Consider the following 24840-nt stretch of genomic DNA (forward strand, 5'->3'; position numbering starts at 1 on the left):
CCCATAGTTCAGAGTTGTTTAATACCAGCTCCTTTTCACTCGCTCATTCATTTGATATTCAAAACATGATAGGAAACTGTTTAGGGCTTTTATTTAGGTTGATTTGTCAGTGTTACATTTCGTTTGATCCAGTTTTCCTGTCTTTTAATAATGCCAGGATTCATATCTATTTAATCATATTTGGAGTTACAATTTTCGTTACAATGCCAGAATACACAGCAACTTTGAAAAATTCGTCAAATTGAGGGCGCTATGCTTCGACAAATTAGGTGACTAATGGCAAAATACGTCATTTTAGTGCGCTATTATAGCGTCCTAAAGTAGGCCTAATAATAAAATTGTTTTCCTCTCTGATCAGAAATGTTTAAAACTATACTCAGTATGGCCTATAAGTCGTATTATTCGTCTGAAAACTGTACGTATCCCGATCACGTTATTATTACGTAAAAAATGTTGCCGTAAAGTGAATTGGTCTCGTCACCATTTCTTATGTAGACTTGAAACAAACTCATTCCATTCCATTATCAGTATTTCGCAAGTATGTTCATCTCAAAGTTTGTCGCCATCACCGTCGTCGCAAACTTCCCTATCCATATTTGTATAAGTCGAATTATATGAGGACCGTGTTTTTGCTAGGCATTCAGCTATCACAAGATCACATGTGCAGATAGCTTCTGCGCATGATGGAAACAGTTGAAACCAGCTTGAAGATTCTATAATAAAAAGAAGAAATATTTCTTACAAAAAACGCCGCTCAGCTGCCTACATGCATCTCAATATTTATTAGAAAATGTTTTCATAGACTCCCTTTTCCCAGGCGTGCTTTGGGGTGTGCGCAGTCCGAGTTTCCAAATACCCATTTTTTCAGCCTTAGTAAACTATAAGCTACCGCATGGTAACTGTTTCCTAATGATTGCGTTCTCTTGAAAATAACTGCCTAATGGAGCGGCGCGATAATACATTATGTATGATAATGTCAAATAGACGAATAAAGATGTCTTAAAAATAATCGCAATTGCTATTGTCAAGAATAATCGATTCGTAACTATTAAAGTTAAAGCCTATGATACAGTTATAATTGAACCGGAATATAATTACGCGTATTGCGTATTCATTTGATGGACGGGTGCGGGGACGGGTGTAAATAATTATTTACTATTTATCTTTCTAGTTTGGGTTGACCAACTGCATTGATCTTTCATCACTTTATATATGTTTTTTTTTAATAAATACATTATTCAATAAGGTATTGTTAGAAGGAAATTATCTTAATTAAAGTATAGTGCCTTTTACAAAAAAATGAATGTATTTTGGTTAAAATATTTTTTCCAAAGACTACTACTATTTCAATGATAATTATGCGCAATTATTCATTTTATTGATTTTCTAATTTCCTATTTCGTGGTGCTATGTGCTGACAGCTGGACAGGAAATGTTCAACCGATTTATTCTGAAGAAGAAATATCTAAAATGATGGTAATTAATATAAGATGCGTCTGTACTATACTTACTGCATGTTATAAGAGATGTGTTTGAACTTGTACTTTCGCATAGAAGTTTATAATTGTAACTAAGTATGTATCTGGTGACGTCAAGAGGGCAGGATGCATTCGAATAACAGTCATCATGTTGGTAACAGCACCTATAGACAACACACAATTAATGTAAGACTTTTTTTAATATTATTTAACACGCGCTATCTATCCGTTATCATGTCCAGCGACAATATACATTTTTCAGTATCGTGTCTGCTAATAGTACTTCGTCCCACATGGGCTACCTGTGTAACAACGATTATTTTTTGTTAGGTGTAAGTTAATATCTAACTTTTGTGGATTGGAATGTCAGCAGAATGTTTTGTCGCATAACTTGCATATGCACATACATAATTATACTCTGAATGAACAGATAATAATTATTGAGTATTTTCTGCATTCAGCATTTTGATTGTGCACGCCATATGTAAACTGTCCATATTACGTCATGGACACACATTTTGTTAAACAATGTTATTATTTGAATAGGTAGGGACCTTCACATCAACGCATAGAGGCCTAGTGGTTTAAGCAAATATTTATTAATAATTATATGTACCGTAGTCATTTGAACATCTGAACAATGGAACTAGTTATTAGCAGTGTAAACTCGGATAGCCTGTTTCAATGTATTACTACTTTTATTTAAGGTAGGTTTCACGTCATCGGTCACAAAAACAATGACGGCTGGAAATGTTTACTATCAATCACCACCGCCCCATTTTCACCAAAGCATGTTTGTCGTCTGCCACCGCCTCGACAGACGCTGATTGTTGGCAAGCTACTCAATTTCTCCACAAAGGTGCCTTTGCTGTCAACAGCGACAATTGTCATTAATTGTACATTTGTTTTGTTTGCTGCCAACCTTACACAAATGTTATCAAATTAAGGGTGGTGTTAATCCTTGTAAACAATAAAATCTCCTAATACTTTAACAATATTTGATATAAATAAACTCCGAACAGCTTTATTCATGTTCCGACTAAATCATAATAATTTTTACTAATTCTTACAACACCAGATCTTCAACTGCAAAAACCCTAATATACGAAAAGCATACCATTTTACTTAGAAGAACATCTTTTATTTACCATGGACCTTATATATTTAATAACTTACCGCTCAAACTAAAAGCAATACCCATCATAAATGCATTTAAAACAAAATACAAACAAATACTTATTTCAAACTATTTAGAACATTAGTAATTATTGCTTTAAGATTGTTCTTTTTTTTCATTTTTGTGCCTTTTTGTTTAATTTTATTTGTCAATTTGACGAAAGAAAAAAAGGGTTTATTTTTCTCTCACTTAAATTAAATAATTGAATATATATTTATTTATCTGGAGGACCAAACTTAAAGCCTTGGCTTAATGCGTCCTCCTCACATATATACTTATATTGATTGATTTCTGTTCTGTATTATATTGTATTTTGTATTGTTTCATTTCATTTCATTATTTATTTGGTCTATTGTGTGAAACAATAAACTTGTAACTTGAAATGAAACTACACAAATTCTCCAGGCAGAACATTTCTGGTCATGGATCAACTTATGATAGTTTTACAACAAAACACATTGTTTCTATTGTTTAAATTAACATGTGTTTACTATTAATATACAACTATAATATGGTTTTTATACTACATTAAAAATGTTTATATATTTTATTGATGTATGTAACTTTTGACTGATTTTTTTCCAGTTGCAAGTAGTTTAGGCCTATGCAACTAACTTTATATTAAAACAAAAGTAAGACACACATTTTATTTATGACAGAGATACTAAAAGAGGATCTCCTAAATTCCGTGTGCTCTAGGCTATGAATGAATCGAATAAAGATTAAAATAAAAAAAATGTATTGAATGTAGGCCTATAGTAACAATAAGCATACAGTACATAACTTAGATGACATTTGAATTGACGCAATGGAATTTTTACAGTTGCATTATTTTAAATGTCAGTTGATAAAATATTGCATTCTTTAATTAGTCATTATTTACTCTTTGACCATGCAGGACATATTCCTTTATGCTTTGACGTAGTTCTACATTTGAATAGGTTTAGAATAAACCACAATTGGAATGATTAACAATTTTCATTCTTATAAAACATTGCGCAAGTGCAGCAGCTCTTGCCTTTCACCTAAATACGCCTTAGTATTATTTCAAAAGGCAAAGTCAACACAACTTCTGCTTTCCATGACGTAGAGTTCACATTGAATAATGGAACCTAACAACCGAAGAAAGAAGAAAGGTATGGAGAGAGCTTACATGTCTGAATCATCAACTATTCTTCCACCGCCGCCAAGACCACACCAGCAACCGTAGTCATGATAGTCATCAAACACAGCATAACTGCTGAGGTTGGTCGTGCATGATATCATCTTAGCTAGATTGTAGAAGGATCGTGTGTGTACAAGTCGCAAATACTCTTCTAGATAAATAGAGATACAGAACGTTATTGTTATACGATGAATATTTGACGTATAAAGAACTTTTGTTCCCAGATGATGTTCTAAAAATTATTCACAATAGACCTTAGCGTACCGGCTATTTCAAAATATTCGGCCGCCATGACGTTTATTAAAAGAATCATGATCCAGCTCCTAATTTATACACTATATTATAATTTTCTATTTAAGTCTTAGTGCCTTTAAACAACCCCGTTTAAAACATTCACGCAATTTTTAATCATCAGTAGTCATTTGCTAGTTGCTAAATACTGGGCGTTCGTTTACCTTTAATTTTAAACATTTCAACCGTTTTTTAACGTAACCATTTTTACCTTTCTGTCTGTTTTTTTTTTCGTCTTTCGTTTTCTGTGTTTTTTAAATATATATTTATATTGTGTCTTTTAAGACATCCTCTTATTTTACTTTGGCTGTTGGATGTATATTAAAATTAAATTTAAATTAATGTATGTTTTTAAAAGTGTAATAAAAAGAACGTTAAAATAAGAAAAAAAATCAAGAGAGCGGTGGAGAAGGCTATATTTTTTAACTTTAAGAATACATGCCCTAAGTATTAAAATAAATGTGTATATGATATGTGATAAAACACTGTTCCCTGTCTTCCATTCTGGTGTAAATTCTGAAATTGTTTGCATTCGTATAATTTGTAAGATATCATAATAATAAACTTTTTCTTGAATGATATTTATGTATATTGATTTATCCTCAACAGAAATGTATTTTTTGAACATCCACAATATTAATCATAGAGATTCTTTTTAAAATAAAATTATAAATAAGCACAATTATATCATTACGTGTTTATTATGGAAGCTATAACATAGTTATCTTCTTACTTTCGCTGCTGAAACTGTAAACCATAAGTGTCAATGTTACAGTTGCTGTTAGACAAATAACTGCCAAAGAAAAGTTTTGAGTGTGGTGTTGGGCCATATGTAGGTCTTTTTAGTCCCAGCATACCTTCGCTTCATTCATCCCTGTTGAAATAACAAGATCATCTATGTTCTTGTGGCAGATATTGTACTTCCAATTCCACCTCTCATGGAAGATTGGTTTCATTGTCTAGGGTTAATTATCTATAGTAACACCGATTCATATAAATCAACCAGGTATAAGATTGAAATTAATAGTCATGTTGAAATGTGTAGGCCTAATTTTTTTTATATATCTCCATTTAATTAATTGTGTATTAGGCCTACATGGATCTTCCTCAATAACAATATTGTGTTTAGCAGTGTGTTCAATAGTAGGCCCTAAATACGTTCTAATCAATGAACTTCTCCAGTCTCGACATAGGAATTTGGTTATTACAAATATAATTTTCTTTTTATTCTTCCTTTCAAAAATATAAGACAACATTTAGGCCTAGAGAAAATGAAACAATTGTATGACAAAAAAAAATACAAGAAGAAAATAACTCGCCTGAAATTAGTAAATTCCTAGTTGATCAGTGGCTTCTGGTCGGAGACTGATAATAATCAATGAAAACAATTTGCAACACGTTATCATACAGGCAGATATTGTTTAAAAGTGACAGATTTGTCACATTTTTTGCCAATAAATAAATCTATTATTGTGCGTTTAGTTAGTTTACATAATAGTTATTGATTACATAAATAAAATATATTCTAATTCTACATATTGGTTGATGTTAATTTATTCATTTTAAATGTTCATGTTTTGTTAATTTTCCATATTTATTATGACACATATACAACGTTATGCATGATTGTTCTTGCTGGGAGTAGGCATAATAACTAATTTCAGCGTTAGTGAATCAAGTATATATCTTATATGAAATGGAAAAAAAATATGTTATTAAATAATCTACAACTCTACATTTTGAGAAACGTATGAGTTAAAGAATCGAACCTATGACCTTCAGATCATAGTTAGTGCCCAGCATCCATACCTATAAAATTATAATCAACATCAAAAATAAAAATCACCTTTGGTAAAAAATGATACATTTTGCTTGATGATGACCATGTTAAACAGATTCATACTCTCCGAATTGAAGTACAAAACCGTTAAAAGAAAAGAGAGAAACTATAATTATCTCTTCCGTAGAATCGTTGGTCCTGTTCCATTCATGCAAACGGATATAAAAGTATATATCTATTGCGGTTTTAAAATTCCAAGACAAAAAAGCTTAGTTTTAGAAGGATCGAAACATGGTAGGCCTACAGATTTCATTGAAGTTATATACAATATCATACGATAATCAGTATCTTTTGTTACTTCTTGTATATGACATTGAATTACATGTTATCAATAATTATAAAGTTACTTTAGCCATTAAAGCACTTTGTTTACGAAACAGTGCTATAAATGTAGCCTTCTTAATATTATTTTCTATTTATATCATGTTAGTTGTGTAGTGTTAATTTTAGTTTGTTTATCTTTCCACGGATCAATTGAAGCGTAACCATTTTAATAAAGCGTTCGGCTTTCACATGGAATTCAAAGGAATACCCTGCACCGCGTGGAACGTACTTATCACAAGCTTACGGAACGTTTCATTACAAACTAGCAGGTAGGGATATTTATATTTTTCAGTAATATGAATAGTATATTATCAGTTTGTATTTTTAAGCCTAAATGTATCTAGCAAGTCAGGCTTGCGCGCGTCGGTACACCGTGTTTCCAAATGAAATACATTAAAATAGAACATGACGTGTGTCGATCATTTGGATTTTGTCTTCTGGTGGTATTATACGATAGTATAGATATTATATTATAAACCTATTAATAATTGTGGTGAAATGTTTCCTACACCGGCAGATATATGTTTTCTACTCGTCTCTCCACCCTCAAAGAGGACGAAATGAGTCCTTTATACTTTAACATACCATAACAGCCAGAATTAAGATCAACATATTAGTATCTTAGGATTTCATACTTTATTAGTTGCCATTCCCTTCTGACAATGGTTTTAGGTTCAGCTTGTTTAACCTCATTGACATATAGACCTGTTATTAAGAAGTACGACCAGAATTATATGAGGTCGTCTTAATTCCTTGTAAACCCGTCAGCCCAACAAAAGCTGTATTGTGGCTTCTTGCGTATCGGTTGCAAATCTCTGTAGGCCTACTGCTTTGATAAAAGTATTAGGCCTATATCTTGTTGTACTAAATAAAGGATATATAAAGTAAGTTACCAGTTAACAATATATGGTAATTGATATTTTGTGCATATCTTCTGATATGTTGATGATTATAACTGCAAATTGTAATTACGGTAACTGCAATGCGTAGGCCTACGTACGAAATATATGGATAGTGTGAAACAATATGATGCTAGTGTTTTTTTTTTACTGCATCACACATTTAATTTCTGTTATCTGATGTCAAAGAACCACGTGTGTTGTTGTTGGTGGTATGGGGTGGTATTTATTGCTTTTGTTCCTGGGTTCACCGTACCCATACTGGCTTTTTCTTTTTCATTTTGTTGTTTATATCTGTATAAGATCGTACGGTTGAGTGTGTGCATGCCACCCTTGTAAAAGTGTAGGCCTAGTTCCAATAAATTATTATTATTTGTATTCGAATGATATGCAATGTGACAACACGGTGACTGGATGCATCCCAATCGATAAAGTGTAAGTCTTTTGTTAAATAAATTTACGTAGTTATCTGCATATCATTGCTAATCGATATGTCAAACATGTTTAGCTGTTTGGAACGAAATAAGCTAATTGGAGGGTGTATTTGATTACTTACCTGGGTTTTTTAAAGTTTCAAGTATGTATTTCTGTTATGTATTAGTTTGATATTATTATGGACGCAACAAGTAGGCTGGTGTGAGGAATGGAATAGAAGCTTATAACAACAGAACAGATCTTCCCTGTGGATCTTTAGAAAGCAATATACCCCATATTTTAGTCTATTATAATTATATTTTGTTGGCGTTTTATCGATACTCATGACGTATTCATTTTTCTATATTTTCTTACCACATCACAAACCAACCCTTTCCTGGACAATTAAATTGGATATACAGTTGTAGATAGTATTCAAAAACTTTCAAATCATACTCAGGCATAATGTGCCTAGCCATGTGTGTCGAAAATGGATTGTGTTCTACCCATCTGCTTCATACAGTTCTGTTTTTTTTTATAGCCGTTATATTATTGGGGTGGGAAAAGTATAAATTGGGCCTAACTTCTGACCCGGTATAGGCCTAGTCACGGCATGCAGTTTGGGAATGAGTAGGCCTACATTTCTGACTGTGCAATTTGCTTTATAATAGTGCATATCGGTAAACAAAGTTAGCTGCTTTGTACTTTACATTTTGTTATTGATTTCATATCATATTTCACTCTGCAATGCTGTTCTATAAATATAAAGAAGAAAGGTTAGCAAACATAAAAAAGGTTTCACCCATTTTTGTATTCAATAACACTTAACTGCTGGTGACGTGAATAAACCTGTATACTAGTGTAAGCCACGTCCCACAAAAGTTGAATATGTCACGTATTATATGGATGATGCACCATTATTCTTTTAAAAGTACATTTCATTATTATAAACCTTAAACTTTTTACTACCAACAGTATTAATACGGTGCTATTTTCACATAAAGCTATTTACGACACTATATCAAACTTTATGTGACAACAAAATGTGATATGTACATATATGTACATGATGATGTCATATCACTACCATATTTGGGCATATCACTACCATATTTGGGCACACTTATTTGATAGTACAGGCAGAGTTAAATATAGTATAATACAATATCAAACATTTAAATTCACACAGTGAATACAACTGATGATCTTCTTTTAAAATAGGATTATTATATTGCATTGCAACTATTGAAAAAAAAATTAATTCATTTACTTCCGACAGTTATGTTATAATGTTATAGAAAAAAATATAATAGAAAATAAGCATCATGCGATATTGGCTCTATTTGATCGTCGAACGTGGGACGGGCATGTATTATTCACTCTGTCTGAGACGTTGAGTAATAGAAATTTTGTGGATGTTAAAAAACGTTTTCGAAATGTGGGCATTAGTGTTATGGGAGAAGATATTCTCACAAATACGATACTGATAATATCTCATGACAATAATTACTTCCTGCCAGTAAATCTGACGTATTGTACTAATAATGATGATTGAATATTATTATTATTATTATGCCATTAGTCGACATACTGTACCATACTGTTTATTCGCCATTTGTCATCATTGCGTATAAATATTAATGCACTGATTTTATTATTTTGCTTTCATTACCAGACCTACCTAATTAATTGTCTTTAATGAAAGAGTACGTTTCCACTAATCAAAATAACATATCCAGGTATACAAATCCCCATGTTAAATAAATCATATCAGCTTATACAAATTGTGTTATGACCCGAATCAAATGCAGTGTTTTAATAGTTGTATAAATTTACTAAATCAATAGTAAATTAATATAAAAGTATTTTACACCCGCCCCCCCCCCCCCATACTAAGTTTTTGACATTTTATGCTATATTCAGAAGAAAATAACATTGCTTACGGCTAATTACAAGAAGCATTATTTACTGTGATTAAGTAAATACAGAGTGGTGTTGGTCATAAGTAACCCACAATAGCCAACCATTTGTCAATAACTACCGTAACAATTCATTATCTTTCATCACTGACGCAAAAGAATTACAGCTTAGTTGTTTGTTAATTCATAACTGGATATAATATTTTTCTAGGTTGGAGTTCGAAGTTAACTGCTAGTGGGTTTTGAGTGCAGATCCTCCAGGCGAGGCAGTAAACCAGCAGCATGGGTGCTCTACAACAATTAAGCCTGCTGATTTGGAAAGATATTAGGCTACGAATCCGGGCACCTGTAAGTCACACTTATTTATTTTTTCATATGAATTATAATTACACTATTTGTTTTATTATTATCTCATCTCATCAATTGTTTATCACATAATTTTTCATAGTCTCAGAACCAGGACATTTGTTTCCAGCGGCCAGAAGTAAAAACACATTTCAATAATAGGCCACAATAGTTGATATATATATATAGTTTTTCACTTGTGTGGGCTAACTGTTATTTCTACTGTTTATACCATCAAGCCTTTGCCCTCTAAAAAGTTGTTTTCATGGGCCAAGTATCGATAACTTTTGTGGGTAGTAGGTCAACAATTAATAAGCCTGGTTGGACCCTTAATGTAGGCCTACTACTTAATTTCTCTTGTACTGTACTGACAATTAAATGATCGTTAACTTTTATTTAACATCAACAAACTGTGTACATATCTACAAAGTGGCTTACATGCGTACAGTATCAATCAACAAAATGCTGCTTGATTTATTTTCATAATTTGTGTTTGTGATTTCACAGTGCATCTCTTTACATCACATGTTATCTTATTTTAAAAGAATTAAATTATCATTTCGCTTAATTAATATTTGTATCATTGTAGGTCCTTACGGTTATTTCTGTAATATGGCCAATCGCAGTGTTTGCAGCAGTTGCCATCATACGTAGTGATTTTCCGCCTGAACAGCATACAAATTGTAAGTATAATGTCGCCTAACTTGTAACTCTAGTCCGTTACCACCCAGATCCTTGATACATAACTATTTGCCGCATTTTCCATAGCTTTTCCGATTAAAGTGCGATAACTTTTATTACAAAGTGCGACAACACATCATAAGTGTATGGCTATTGTATTACAAAGTGTGACAACACGAAAGTGTGACACTTTTATTACAAAGTGCGACAACACGAGAGTATAACACTTTTATTACAAAGTGCGACAACATAAGAGTGTGACATTTTTATTACAAAGTGCGACAACATGAGAGTGTGACACTTTTATTACAAAGTGCGACAACACGAGAGTATAACACTTTTATTACAAAGTGCGACAACATAAGAGTGTGACATTTTTATTACAAAGTGCGACAACATGAGAGTGTGACACTTTTATTACAAAGTGCGACAACACGAAAGTATAACACTTTTATTACAAGGTGTGACAACATAAGAGTGTGACATTTGTATTACAAAGTGCGACAACATAAGAGTGTGACATTTTTATTACAAAATGCGACAACATGAGAGTATGACACTTTTATTACAAAGTGCGACAACATAAGTGTGACACTTTTATTACAAAGTGCGACAACATAAGTGTGACACTTTTAATACAAAGTGCGACAACATAAGTGTGACACTTTTATTACAAAGTGCGACAACATAAGTGCGACACTTTTATTACAAAGTGCGACAACATAAGTGCGACACTTTTATCACAAAGTGCGACAACATGAGAGTGTGACACTTTTATTACAAAGTGCGACAACATGAGAGTGTGACATTTTTATTACAAAGTGCGACAACATGAGAGTGTGACATTTTTATTACAAAGTGCGACAACATGAGAGTGTGACACTTGTATTACAAAGTGCGACAACACGAGAGTATAACACTTTTATTACAAGGTGTGACAACATAAGAGTGTGACACTTGTATTACAAAGTGCGACAACATGAGAGTATGACACTTTTATTACAAAGTGCGACAACATAAGTGTGACACTTTTATTACAAAGTGCGACAACATGAGAGTATAACACTTTTATTACAAAGTGCGACAACATAAGAGTGTGACATTTTTATTACAAAGTGCGACAACATAAGTGTGACACTTTTATTACAAAGTGCGACAACATAAGTGTGACACTTTTATTACAAAGTGCGACAACATAAGTGCGACACTTTTATCACAAAGTGCGACAACATGAGAGTGTGACACTTTTATTACAAAGTGCGACAACATGAGAGTGTGACATTTGTATTACAAAGTGCGACAACATGAGAGTGTGACACTTTTATTACAAAGTGCGACAACACGAGAGTATAACACTTTTATTACAAGGTGTGACAACATAAGAGTGTGACACTTGTATTACAAAGTGCGACAACATGAGAGTATGACACTTTTATTACAAAGTGCGACAACACGAGAGTGTGACACTTGTATTACAAAGTGCGACAACATGAGAGTGTGACACTTTTATTACAAAGTGCGACAACATGAGAGGGTGACACTTTTATTACAAAGTGCGACAACATGAGAGTGTGACACTTTTTTTACAAAGTGCGACAACATGAGAGTGACACTTTTATTACAGAGTGCGACAACATGAGAGTAGTGACACTTTTAATAAAAAAGTGCAACAACATGAGAGTGTGAGAGTTTTATTACAAAGTGCGATATAGCTGTTATAATGACGAACATGTATTTTTAATTCATACATTTAAAAAAAAAGTGCACTAGTATATATTTTTTTCGATTCGAGACCTCCTATTTTTATCGATGTTTCCACACAATGTGTACGCGCTATGACGTCAAACGTATTGTTTTGGCATAGAGGAATTGTGTGAGTGCAAGAACGGTATTGAAAAAAAATCATCTTTTTTATAGTTTACTCACAAATAGTAGAACATAATTCATTTTAAATTTCAAATATGTTCAAATATAAGGCTACAACTTAACTAAGAGTTTCCAACTTCTGTGTTGGGCCGCGGCGGCCCCGCTCCGTGGTTCTCTTTCCTTTAATTTTTAATAAGTTGATTAAAAGGCCTAATTAAAGATGGGCTTAAAATACTTATATTAAAATAGCTAAATAATGAATGTTATACATAGGAATAGTCATTCGCATCACGTGCATTATCTAACTCAGCGTGATAGAGCAGACTAGCACAACACCCGCATAATAGTCACTTGAAACATTACCCGTCTGAATGCAAACTTTAACAAAGGCTATCCTGTTGTTACCAGTAAGTCTTATTCAAACGGGACAGTGGTTCTGGTGACTTTGCACAATTTTCACATACTTATAATGTTGACCTTGTGGAAGATAGGTCAGGTAAATATTAAAGAAACGAATATATTTTGACAGCTATTCAGAGATGACCGACTTGGCAGCATTTGCCAAATATCGTCATAATAATAATAATAATAATATATGAATACAAGCAAAACAAAATAGATTCCTTATTAGTGGTACATAAATGTGTTAAACTAGCGTAAAGTATTTGTATTAATTAATTCATACTTAGAAAGAGGTACTAATAATAACAGCGGAGAAATAGTAGTTTAACGTCCTGTACAGTATGGCGACCCTCAATTTAACAAAAAGTCCCTTTTCTATTATGATACAGGGATATTTTTTTCTTCAAATAATAAATAATGTTAATAGGCCTACTAATTTTCAATTTAACGAATTTAACATAGAGACGTCCATTTGAAAACTATTATTATTGAATTATTACTACATAATGAGCAGCGACCTATGTTAGACCATTGCTTTGAAGGCATGGGTAATGGTTAGCCCCACTATTTAAAATCCACGATGATAAACGTTCTGAATCCTACAAAAAAGCGGCACTTCTAATTCATCGTTTTATGTTGATTGCTGTGGGCTTTCCGAGGTGATCGTGCTAGTTCATTAAGATTAATTAATCCATACCACAACAACATCAAGACCTCGTCTTAAAGCACAGCAAAACACAGACGTTGTTTACTACTAAAAGCTGAAGATTTTAATTAATTAAAATTATCCGGCGGAATACAACTAAAACCGTATTTAATATCCACAGTATTAAAATATGTAAGAAAATTATCTTAAGCCTGATGATGAAAACAATTGACGTATGGTGTTTGGCTTTAAGATTAATTGATAATTATAAGTGGCCAGTCATAAGTCTACTAATACTGGTAATTAAAGTATTTAGCATTTATTATAGGCCTAAATAATAAACAATACAGTATGTAGTATTATTGCCGATAGTATCTTTAGTTAACGCCCAATTTGTTATTAAGACCTATTGTTATTAATTAATTAATTTATTTATTTTTTGTTTGTTTATTTTTTATATATTTTTTTGCAACCTTTATTTTTGACACAATTTAATTATTTATTTGTTTAAAAATATTTTTATTTAACAGTGGTGTTTTTTTTTTGGGCTGCGCTACGAATCGGAAAATAGAAAGAGACACTGCGCGCGCGGCGGCGCAGAAGACGATAAAAAAAGTTTGTTGTAGAGGCCGTCAACATAATTGAGTAAAATCAAGAGCGGTTAAATCAAAACTTTTTTAACAATAATATTTATAAAGTTAATTTTGATTATTCTTTGGCCATATTAATATAGTTTCTTCAGGTATGTTTTTATCAGTATTAGGCTCAACAATAAAAACGATATAATGCTACCAGAGGCCCTAAAAGACTGGACCTAGGCCTAGCCTAGGCAGAGGCTAGGGCCTACTAGCCTAGGCCTAGGCCTAGCTAGGCTAGGCTAGGCCTCTGGTATATCGCGAGCTAGGCCTAGGCTAGCCTAAGTAAGGCCTTCTGCACTCTATTTATAAACTATACTACTAGCCTATACTCTAGGCCTCTACTACTCTAGCTAGCTAGGCCCTACCTAATACGTAGGAGGCATAGACTAGAGGCTGAGACGCAGGGTCCGAATGGAGGCACCACAAGATAACGGCACGATGGCCAGGCCAGGCCTACCCCTAGTAGGCCTAAATAAAATCTAAAAAAACATTGATTTTGAAAAATAAAAATTCATTTTGAAACACGCAATAAATTTCTTATAGTTATACACAGTGTTCTTTTCATGAATTTTATTACTAATAATAATTTGATATAGGCCTAGGTAGTATAAACACTATTTATTATGTATATACTGTACATTTGTTTCTACAATTTTCTTATAGGTTACTACAATGCAAAAGCAATGCCAAGCAGTGGGGCAGTTGACTTCATGCAGTCTTACATGTGTGATCTCGAGACGGCTTGCATACCGGGTAACAGCAGTACTATAGAAAGTAATGAGGTACCAAGCTACACTGGAGCCAGGTAATAGGAGTCCAGATCAATATATGTGTGTGCACATACACTCTGTCCTTTCATACAATAAAGCCCACAAAAATAAGCATGGTAGACTGTGACATAAATATCTTGGGGTGCTAAGGACTACGCAATTTTTTTGGAATTTTAAATGTAATACAATAATCAATTTTTCCCAGACTCAGTAAGGTGAAATATTTTTAAACAAGTATTAACATGAGTTATCATTTCCAAAAAGTGTAATTGCTTTGTTATTAGTTATTTCATTTTGATAAATTGTTTGAATTATTTTATAGTATATCTGCAGTATTCGATTCGCTAGAACCTCTTATCAGTAATGAGAATGTAACAGAGTCTTTGAACGGGATCTCTGGGAGCATTGAACCATTGATGGAGTTAGCAGATGGTCTCCAAGCTGGCATTAATATCACAAGTATGTATTGTTACTCTATTGTTCATGTAGTTTTGGCATCTTTTATACTTTATTTCAGCAGTAGAACCCCTCCTTTGAGACACATGTTAGGGAAATACAACATACTGTACTAGGGGGACACACTCCTATAAAACAAATGAGGGGTAACACTACTGTAACAGCTAGCCCTTATTCAAGGGACACTTACAGGATTAATCTTAAAGCCATTATATACAAAAACACAAGAACATTATAGTGGAACATCAAGACATAGGTATAAAGTTCAGGAAACCATTACAATTTAAACCATATAGAAGAATCATACAATTTACGTGTAGCTTAAACACTGTATGGTGGTTTTAACTAGTGAAACTTCTTCTTTGGAATACCCCCTATTCAGGAGATACCCACTATTCATGAGATACCCCCTATTCATGAGATACCCCTATTCAGGGGACACCCCTATTCAGGAGATACCCCTATCCAGGGGACATCCCTATTAAGAAGGGTAGAAACAAGCACAGGATAATATATCTTTTAACACCAGCCAATCCTATTCAGTGGACACCCATTATTAATACTTTGTTAGATCCCAAATAGGAGTTCTACTGTAGATATACTATACTATCTTTCAAACTATATACAAGTATATCATATTTTGCTCTGATATTCATAGAATTAGGGAACAATGGAAACATCTCTGGTATCTATTTTAACTTTACTGTGCTGTGTGACAAAGAAAATTGAAATGGCATTCAGCTATTCAAAGGGCAAAGTTTATACTGTATAGTGGTGATTGTTTGTTGAACGTTCTTTCTTTTGTTGTACATTTAGTTTTGTTCTGCATTATGCAGAATTCATAATGGAACGAATAATATAAATTGAATTCATTCCAACATGAGGTGGCCATATTTTGGAATTACTGTAGTGTTGAAATCCTGGAGGAGACTCTGTCTACGTTATCAAACTTAATGTGACAAAAAAAAGGGATGTGGCCATTATATGGACATGATGATGTCATATCACTACCATATTTGGGCACATCACACTTTTTTGGTCAAACTAGTTTGATAGTGCAGACAGAGTTTAACATTTGTGTGATGCCCGGTGGTCAAACTATATCTTTCAATCAATTGATGAAATTGATATGACCACATCCTTCAAGGTCTGATGAGCAGGAAAATTAAATGTGATTTTGTTTATGCTTCAATATTTGAATATACACTATGTATTGTTTTCAGATGTTGATTATAGGGTTGGAGACTTATTCAAAAATGAATCTCACGTAGCTTGGTTTTTGGAAAGTAAAATACAACTTGAACCAGATGTAGTAGATGCATTTTTGAATTCATTTATCAACGTTAACGAGGTAAATAATGTTATTCTTATTTTTAAAGATGTTATAAATTAAGCTAATAAAGTGAATTATGATATATTTTGTTTAGTTTTTCTTTGACTTGAGCGAGTGAGTGGCTGAGCAGTTAAAACAGTGGAACCGTAATCCATTGCCATAACATCGGCAAGGCTCACTCGCTCCATGGTTCTGGTGGTAGAACAAGTCTTCTCGGATAAGGACTATAAACCGTAGGTCCAGAGTATGCACATTGCTTGTGTGCACTTTAAAGAACCTAGTACATCTTTCGAGACGAGTTACTCTGGTGTACCAGTTTACACACTGAGCCACTGTCATGGACAGAAGTAATGGCGCTGTAGTTGGCTGTTGGTGACACGATGTGAAAGGCGTAACATCTAAGTCCACAGAGGACTGATCTTCATTACATTACATTTTTTTTCTTTCACATTTTAGTTGTTGGATATAACCGGGTATGTTGATTTTTATCGAATTACCTGCAACGAAACAGAGTTACAAAAATATCTGGATTTTCCCAGAGGATCTGATGTTAGAAAAATATCACAAGAACTTTGTCGAATAAACATCACCTCGATCCCGGAAATAATTGGAGAGTTTCAGGAACAGTTAAACATTGAATACTTAGTTTTACAGGTACAGCACTATGTAATATTTTATATGAAATAACCTATTATTAATTAAAATATGTTAATTATATTAGTTTTTCCCTTGTGTTGGCCGAATAGTCCTGCTACCAACAGCTTACAGTAGTAGGCTAGCAGGTCCTATTTAATAGAGCATATAACTAGCCTACACGTTGAGAAACAACGTGTAAACGGTATATAATAAGTTAACTTAGTTTGTCCTAAATCATCTAAATATTCAAATATATTGATTTATATATATGACATATTCTGGTCCAATTAGAGTATCCATGTATTAAATCACTGGGATGAATATAAGGGGTTGTAATTAAGGCATGCACTCCCTCCTTTTGACAAATAAAATCAAATCATGACCTGTTTGTTTATAGATTGCCAGATTTACGTCAGCAATTTCTGGAAACGAGTGGTATGATTGGGTAGCTGCCATCGAAGACGCCCTCAATGTTTTAGTGAAATTGGACGCCTTTCCCGAACTACAAGAATTGATCAGAGGGTTAGGAAACTCATACGATATGCTAATTGCTGTACGAGATGGTTTGAAGTTGTTTCAGGATATGCAGAGCGGTGACATAGAAGATGACACGTAGGTCGCATATTAATACAGTTGACCTCTATTTTTATATCTCCCAATACCAGACTCTCTGAAAACCAGATCTCTCAAAACCAATCTTGAGGCCCAAAAGGTCCCAAATTCTTCATTACCTCTAAAATATTTAATTTATTATTTAAACCAGATTTAGGACAACCAAAGAGTTTTCGATATTGGGAGAGTACAATTTTTAACTTGAACTATTTTTTTCATTTTATTACTACCACCGACATACTATAGAATTAAGCGTTTATTTGAGATGATGGATAGCCTGTTTGGGGATGAAGAATGGTGGATGAATATGAAATCTAATATCGAACCTTTTCTAGACTTTCTTTATGAAACAGAAGAAAAACGTAAGTTACTGTACATAAATCTTTAAAAAATGTGAAACAGATCAAATGTGAATTTATATATAGATTCATATAGATGTATGTATACTAATATGTCAGTTTAGAAGTCATGTTCTGTGCCTGTTGTGTTTATATATACTAATATGTGTATACACTATGTTGAACTTGTTTATTAAAAATAATCATTTTCTGGGCTTGTTTGTTTTCATAATATTTTAACCATTATGTTAATATTGTAGTTGTAAGAGTAATTTGATCTCGCTAACACTCTATGCTCGGAACTTTTAGTACTAAACATTTTTCAACAAAGGCAAATAATAAAATTTTTTAGGAAATGGTACAAGATTGGAAGATCTGTATAGAGACGGGGTATTGGAGATGATTTTAGACAATCATTTTGGCGATGTAATCGATGTGAAAGAGGGATTTAAAAATGCATCTATAAATTTTGGAAAGGTAATAAAACATACTTTTCAAAACAAATGTAAAAAAAAGTGACAATTTGTCCATTTGATAATGATAATTATTTGTTTTTCTATTTTCATAGTTATTGTCATTGTTTGAAGATGAAACGGGATGGGACGACTTATTGAACGTTTGTAACGATACTTCAAGTTTTACAGAACTCCTAGAGTTTGATGAAATGGTGGATGTGCAGAGCATTCAAGAGGCCCTTTGCATGAATAATGTCACTCAATTTTGGGTTGATCTCATATCCGGAATGGATGCAATACTTATTGCAAAAAAGGTAACCTTTGACCCCCATTTACACTTTTGATAGGGTCCTGGGATCGCTCCAGGATTTAGTTAAGACTTGAAATTAGGCAACTTTTATTTTTGTTTTCTGTCGGCTTTACCATTTCTTATCGTTTTTCAAATTTGTTTATTTATAAATAGCAAATATATAGGACGGCACTTATTACCATAAAATGATTTATTTTAAATTTTAATCCAATCATCAATCCGTTCATATGTTTCAAATGTGTCTTAAAAAGATGGATTGTTTTGTTGATTTTTATATATTTAGGCAAATTGCCAAGGATAACCATAAGCGAATTCATTCACTATCCTTCTTAAAGCTGGCAATCCTGTTCAAAAGACAAACATATATACACAAGCATCATAACCATCAAGCCACAGCTCCACTCCATAAAAATCACTCTAAAAATTGCATTTTTTTAATTTTGCATAACAGACTAAAGAACACCTATCTACTCTGAAAGAAGGGGAACTTGATTGGCAGTTAATATTGCACAGTTTATTTAATCTGACTGGAATGGATGACCTGCCAAGTTTTCTGAATGTAGATCTTGAAGCACTTAAATACATTCTTGATGATGATATGACGCAAGCATTTATGGAAATATTTGAGATTCTGTCAAACACACCAGTAGAGGAGTGGTTCTCTGCCGAAACGTATGTATTAAATTGTTATTGAAAGGTTAAATACATTAATGAACTACTTTTACTGTATATATAATTGCCAATATCAATATTATCTTGTCAAATTGGACATGATGATGTCATATCTTGATATAAAGTTTGCGGTACATCACGGATATTAGTTCTGAAAAGAACTGTGAAGCTTCTCCATGTTTCGATCAATATGCGTTGATCGTCCTCAGGAGTGATGTCATATCACTACCATATTTTGGCACATCACACTTTTTGAGAGTGTATTTTCCTACCAACATTTTTTCTACTATCCTTTTTTTATTGGTCAACAGAATTGGATACTGCCTAAGTATTCTTGATGGCGCCTTCTCTAATCAAACATGGTGGAATGAAATAAAGTATGGTCTTGGAGGTAAGCTATATTTTGAAATTGAGTCATAAATTTGTACTGATAATTCTAAAGTTATTATCAAATTTCATTTCGCACATTTCTCCCCCAACAACAGAGTCAGATTTACAATCAAGTTTTGTATATACTGTAACATTGTCGTTGTTTTTATTTTGTAGATGGCATACGTCTTGGTGACACCCCTATAGACAGACTGCTTGGCAATAACTCTACATTCAAGTTACTTGATATGTATTTGAATCATACTCATTTTGTTATTGATGCATTGAGAGATTCAACACTGCACCTGCAAAAGGTAAAACTTATAGAAAGTTTTGTACTTCCTGTTTCCCTATGAAATCTAATCTGCATAGGCGGATCCATTAGATCAGTGGCGGATCCAGCATTTTGAAATAGGGGGGAGAGGCTAAAAATAGTGAAATGAAGGGCGGTCTTATCTTTTGCATTACAATTTGCAAAATTTGGAGGGGGCGGATGTACCCCCTTGGATATGCCGTGAGGGTTGGGCTACTGTACAACTCCCCAACTTTAGGCCCAAAGCCAATCCCCATACCCCATATTACATTCTGGATCCTACACTGATTTGTACCTAAATGGTGTTGAGTACTTAACTTAACTTATTAAGTGTACTACTACACATACTTTTTTTTTTCTTGTTAAACAGATAATGGCTCTGTTCAGTGATACCGCCAATCATACAGATATTTGGATGGTCGCACATATGATTTGCCAAAATGAAATAGACATTTCAGATTTCATAACGTTTGAACCGAGCGTTGATGAACACGAATTCCTCATGGAGATTTGTTCTATTAATTTTACAATGATCTTTGATGAACCAAATAAACATGAAGATATTATGAAACTCATAGAGCAGGTAACATTATAAAGTTTCCCATTCCCATCTTTCATTGTTTATTTCTACTATTCTGCTTTAATAGAAACATTTATTGTAGCTAATTGGTTACTGTAGGCTATACCTAAATTTGTTTTTACTCGTATCATAGACCTTCATTACAGCTTGGTTCTCACTAGAGATACCGCCCAAGGTTCAAATTGACCAATGACAAGCGATATGTCCTTGTGTTGCTCCCCCGACTAAAGTTAAATTTCTTCCTATTATCTTGGATATACAAAATCCAATAATGTATAAATGATCCTAAAGTCATTTTTCCAAGTGGGACCTTACTAATTTTAACACTAAATTTTCAATCGTTTTCAGATCATAGAATTATCAAATTATTCAAAGGATGATTTAGGTTTGCGATTGATATTTGAAGATGTTCTAAGTAAAATAGATGAACTTCCGCAAGAAGTCTTTGCACTCTTTTATGTCATACAGGCTTATCAAAGTGGAGATATTGAGATGTTGTTTGATATGCTTATACCAAAAGATGGTCTTTCATCGGGTAACATGTAAGTGTATTATAGTCAATAGTTTGCTACCTAGATCAGGGAGGTTTCGCAACGCTGTGAATACGATAACGAAAACGGATATGTCACACACACCTATTCGTTTTAGTAAACCAGTAAAAATAAAATATTGAGGGTGCCATCAAATATATGATTGCGCTAAATTTGAACAAAGTGCAGGTACGTGTTGCTTGGCTGCCTAGGCCTAGCGTAACATCAAAGTGAGTGAGGACTTGAATTCACTGGTGATATTTGTCAACAAGAACACACTTTACGAATATGAAATGAGGATCAGCTCAAAGCTTCACAAATGTGTGAATCTTCATTATCATATTTATAGCTTTGCGAAACCTTCCTAGTGTTAATTTCTTTTTAGTTGGTATTGACCTTAATTTGCTCTATCATCTATACATTAGATTAGGTATGTAAATTGCTCTTAAGTTTACGTTATTATACGTACAATACTGTATATACTTAAGTTTACGTTATTATACGTACAGAACTGTATATGCTTAAGTTTACGTTATTATACGTACAGAACTGTATATGCTTAAGTTTACGTTATTATACGTACAGAACTGTATATACTTTTTTCTATGTAGATTAAACGGAACCATGACAAGTTGGCTCAACAGTACTTTTTACCAGGTGGATCAGGAATTGATTCATCTTATTAATGCAGTAATAGTCAGCTTAAACGACATCCATGATGCTTTTAAAGGTAGATATTTATTAATATTTATAGATATATTAATGTTTATTTCATTTATTACTTCTGTTAAAGACAGCATGCACCACTGGACATGATGACAGATCTTCGAAATACTTAAATATTCTAATCCAAAGATTAAACAGAATGATGTCTCCATCCTCAATGATCCCAAATCTCCTAAGAGATTATCATCACTGGAAACATGACTGTAGAACAGACCCCCTCTTAAAGGCTTTAATATTCTAATCAAAAATATAATCTAATGATGTCTACATCCTCTAAGAATCCCTCATTCAAAAGAATGTTCAATCTGTACATCCCCCACCCCCTCTAAGAAGACACAGGGATAGGAAAGAAAACCATTAAACGAATATATAAACTACCTAACATTTGAAAAAACAAATATTATCTTTATAGAAAATGTGTTAAATGTTTGTCCTGAATTTGATGCTGAAACAGTAACATCTTGTGATTACCTTTGTGAGAGCCATGTCGAATGTGGTACTGATCAGATTTGCTGTATACATGGCTGTGGTACCACCTGTATTGATGAAGGTAAATATGTTTGTATTTTATGAGAAAATGCTCGCCCCAAAGTGGGCACCTTTTGCCCTCTCCAGTAACAAATCCCCATGGCAATTTAAAAATGTAGTTTAAAACCTTCCCAGTACAACTATAGTCACTAGAAAAAATACCCGCTCCAGAGCCGGCTCTACTCCCCCAATATACTCCAGTAGTTTAAAACCTTCCCAGTACAACTATAGTCACTAGAAAAAATACCCGCTCCAGAGCCGGCTCTACTCCCCCAATATACTCCAGTAGTTTAAAACCTTCCAAGTACATATTCCAGTCATGTTGCTATTACTTTACTCCAAACCCACATCCATTCCATGACAGTTTTCAAATGGATAGCTTAAAACCTCCCCAGCACAATTCCTATCATTCGGTACTCCATTACTCCCCAATCTGATCATGTTATTACAAAACCCTCATCCCTCTTTCTGGATCTTTTCAACCAAAATTACAACCAAGAATTTAAATATTAATCAGTTTCATCATATTTATATGCAACAGATTCACCAGAACTTCGGAAATTTATCGACGGGAGTTTTGGACTTCTTGAAGAACTATCAAGATTTCACAGCAACGGTAGTTTGTCACAAAGCCAACTGAGTATGGTAAGAATTATAAATCAATATTTTTCAATATTCTCACGAATACAAAACATTTATTTGTTTTGTAAACCTACTTTTATTCAATTCACTTATAGACAGTGCGCACAACAAGTTGATTTCGGTAACGTTGCATGGCAAACATTCTCAAAAATGTTTACAGAAAGCTGAACTTGCATTAGAGTTTGTTAATTATCACTATTAGATATCACCTTTCTATTAGGTAGGGCTAATTCCAAAAGACATGTGATGCATACAATCATATTGCAAGAATACAAAGATGTGTTATAACATCTTAGCATTAACAGGCCTTCGTTATACGTGTTTAAGAATGATGAATTACTAACTTTATGTCTTGTTTGAAGGTTTGCATGGCGAAATCAAATGTTGATATAAGTTTGTGGTACACCACGTATATTAGTTCTGAAAAGAACTGTTGAGTTTCTCTTCTCTCTCTTGAGAAACTCAACAGTTCTTTTCAGAACTTATATACGTGGCGTACCACAAACTTATATTAACTTTATGTCATTGCTTACACAAAATTTCTTATTTTTTTTCTTAAAGATTATAATGGAGCTTGTTAGTCTACAGTACGATTCTTTCCTGTGCAACACCACTGCTATTGGAACCGTGGTCGGCCCTCTAGCGGCTGCTGATCTAAGTTCGCATCTTGACACAATTTGTAGCGTGAACATAACAGCTTTGTTTTTAGAAATTCAAAAAGAAATCAATATGGAACAAATCGAATCATTGGTATGTAAGACATTTAAGTACCCTTTTTCAGAAAATGGTTGTAGAATAATAACCAAATTTCGAGAAATTCTCAACCATATTTTAGTTCCTTTTAGAAACATGGTGTTCAGCAAACCTAACTTTACTAGTGTTTATTTCGCCATGCAAACCTTTGAACAATAAAGATATACTGTTTGTAAATTTGTATGACATTTTATCTGTAAAAATTACTTCTTAAGCTCTGTCTACACTATCAAACTAGTTTTGACAAAAAAAGTGTGATGTGCCCAAATATGGTAGTGGTATGCCCAAATAAGGTAGTGATATGATATCATCATGTCCATATATGGGCACATCACATTTTTTTTTTTCAAATAAAGTTTGATAGTGTAGACAAGTCTTTATGTTGAAAATAAATATTCTTGCTGTTACTTTTTTTTATAATTCATTTGGTTCATTTTCTTACCAGATTGGAATCATATTCTTTGGAATGCCACCACCGTATGAAGAAGAGCGAGTTTCATTTGAAGAATTTGTTCAGAACATTGAAAAACTGGCTGGAAATGTCCTCAACGCTCCAGAAATATTTCAAGAACTTGATGGACGGTATAACATTACAGTTGAAGATCTTTTGAATTTGCTTTCAGTATTTTCCATGCAAATGGATTTTGATCCGATGGATATGATGGAGTGAGTTTAAAATTACAGAGTGTACTTTTGTATCTCAATATCATTAGTTATTCCTCTACAGGTGTC

General features: G+C 33.3%; 2 protein-coding genes across 2 annotated transcripts; one reads left to right on the forward strand and one right to left on the reverse strand.

The window, feature by feature from the left end:
* Nucleotides 1-88: 88 nt before the first annotated feature.
* Nucleotides 89-5464, reverse strand: LOC140062450 (acidic phospholipase A2 DE-II-like). Its single transcript, XM_072108673.1, has 5 exons — nt 5431-5464; nt 4845-4985; nt 3809-3971; nt 1512-1642; nt 89-713 (listed from the first exon to the last, which is right to left on the reverse strand). Exons 2-5 carry the CDS (start codon nt 4939-4941, stop codon nt 550-552), a joined length of 555 nt encoding a protein of 184 aa, XP_071964774.1. The 5' UTR covers nt 4942-4985; nt 5431-5464; the 3' UTR covers nt 89-549.
* Nucleotides 5465-6482: 1018 nt separating this feature from the next.
* Nucleotides 6483-24778, forward strand: LOC140062046 (uncharacterized). The gene is made up of 21 exons (XM_072108090.1): nt 6483-6544; nt 9719-9855; nt 10442-10535; nt 14749-14890; nt 15178-15314; nt 16535-16662; nt 17101-17298; nt 17678-17892; nt 18139-18254; nt 18583-18707; nt 18799-18999; nt 19447-19667; nt 19979-20058; nt 20214-20350; nt 20720-20932; nt 21278-21471; nt 22071-22189; nt 22598-22735; nt 23255-23358; nt 23917-24105; nt 24554-24778. Exons 2-21 carry the CDS (start codon nt 9790-9792, stop codon nt 24776-24778), a joined length of 3042 nt encoding a protein of 1013 aa, XP_071964191.1. The 5' UTR covers nt 6483-6544; nt 9719-9789.
* Nucleotides 24779-24840: the final 62 nt, after the last annotated feature.

This window comes from Antedon mediterranea, chromosome 11, assembly GCF_964355755.1.
Source record: "Antedon mediterranea chromosome 11, ecAntMedi1.1, whole genome shotgun sequence".
Classification (NCBI taxonomy): Eukaryota; Metazoa; Echinodermata; class Crinoidea; order Comatulida; family Antedonidae; genus Antedon; species Antedon mediterranea.

Coding starts and splice junctions, on each gene's coding strand:
- LOC140062450 (XM_072108673.1), bottom strand. CDS start 4,941: ATGGCCCAACACCACACTCAAAACTTTTCTTTGGCAGTTATTTGTCTA. Junction 1,643..3,808: donor ATAGTTGATGATTCAGACAT/GTAAGCTCTCTC, acceptor TGTTGTCTATAG/GTGCTGTTACCAACATGATG. Junction 714..1,511: donor CACATCTCTTATAACATGCA/GTAAGTATAGTA, acceptor TTTTTATTATAG/AATCTTCAAGCTGGTTTCAA.
- LOC140062046 (XM_072108090.1), top strand. CDS start 9,790: ATGGGTGCTCTACAACAATTAAGCCTGCTGATTTGGAAAGATATTAGG. Junction 16,663..17,100: donor CATTTATCAACGTTAACGAG/GTAAATAATGTT, acceptor TTCACATTTTAG/TTGTTGGATATAACCGGGTA. Junction 20,351..20,719: donor CAACACTGCACCTGCAAAAG/GTAAAACTTATA, acceptor CTTGTTAAACAG/ATAATGGCTCTGTTCAGTGA.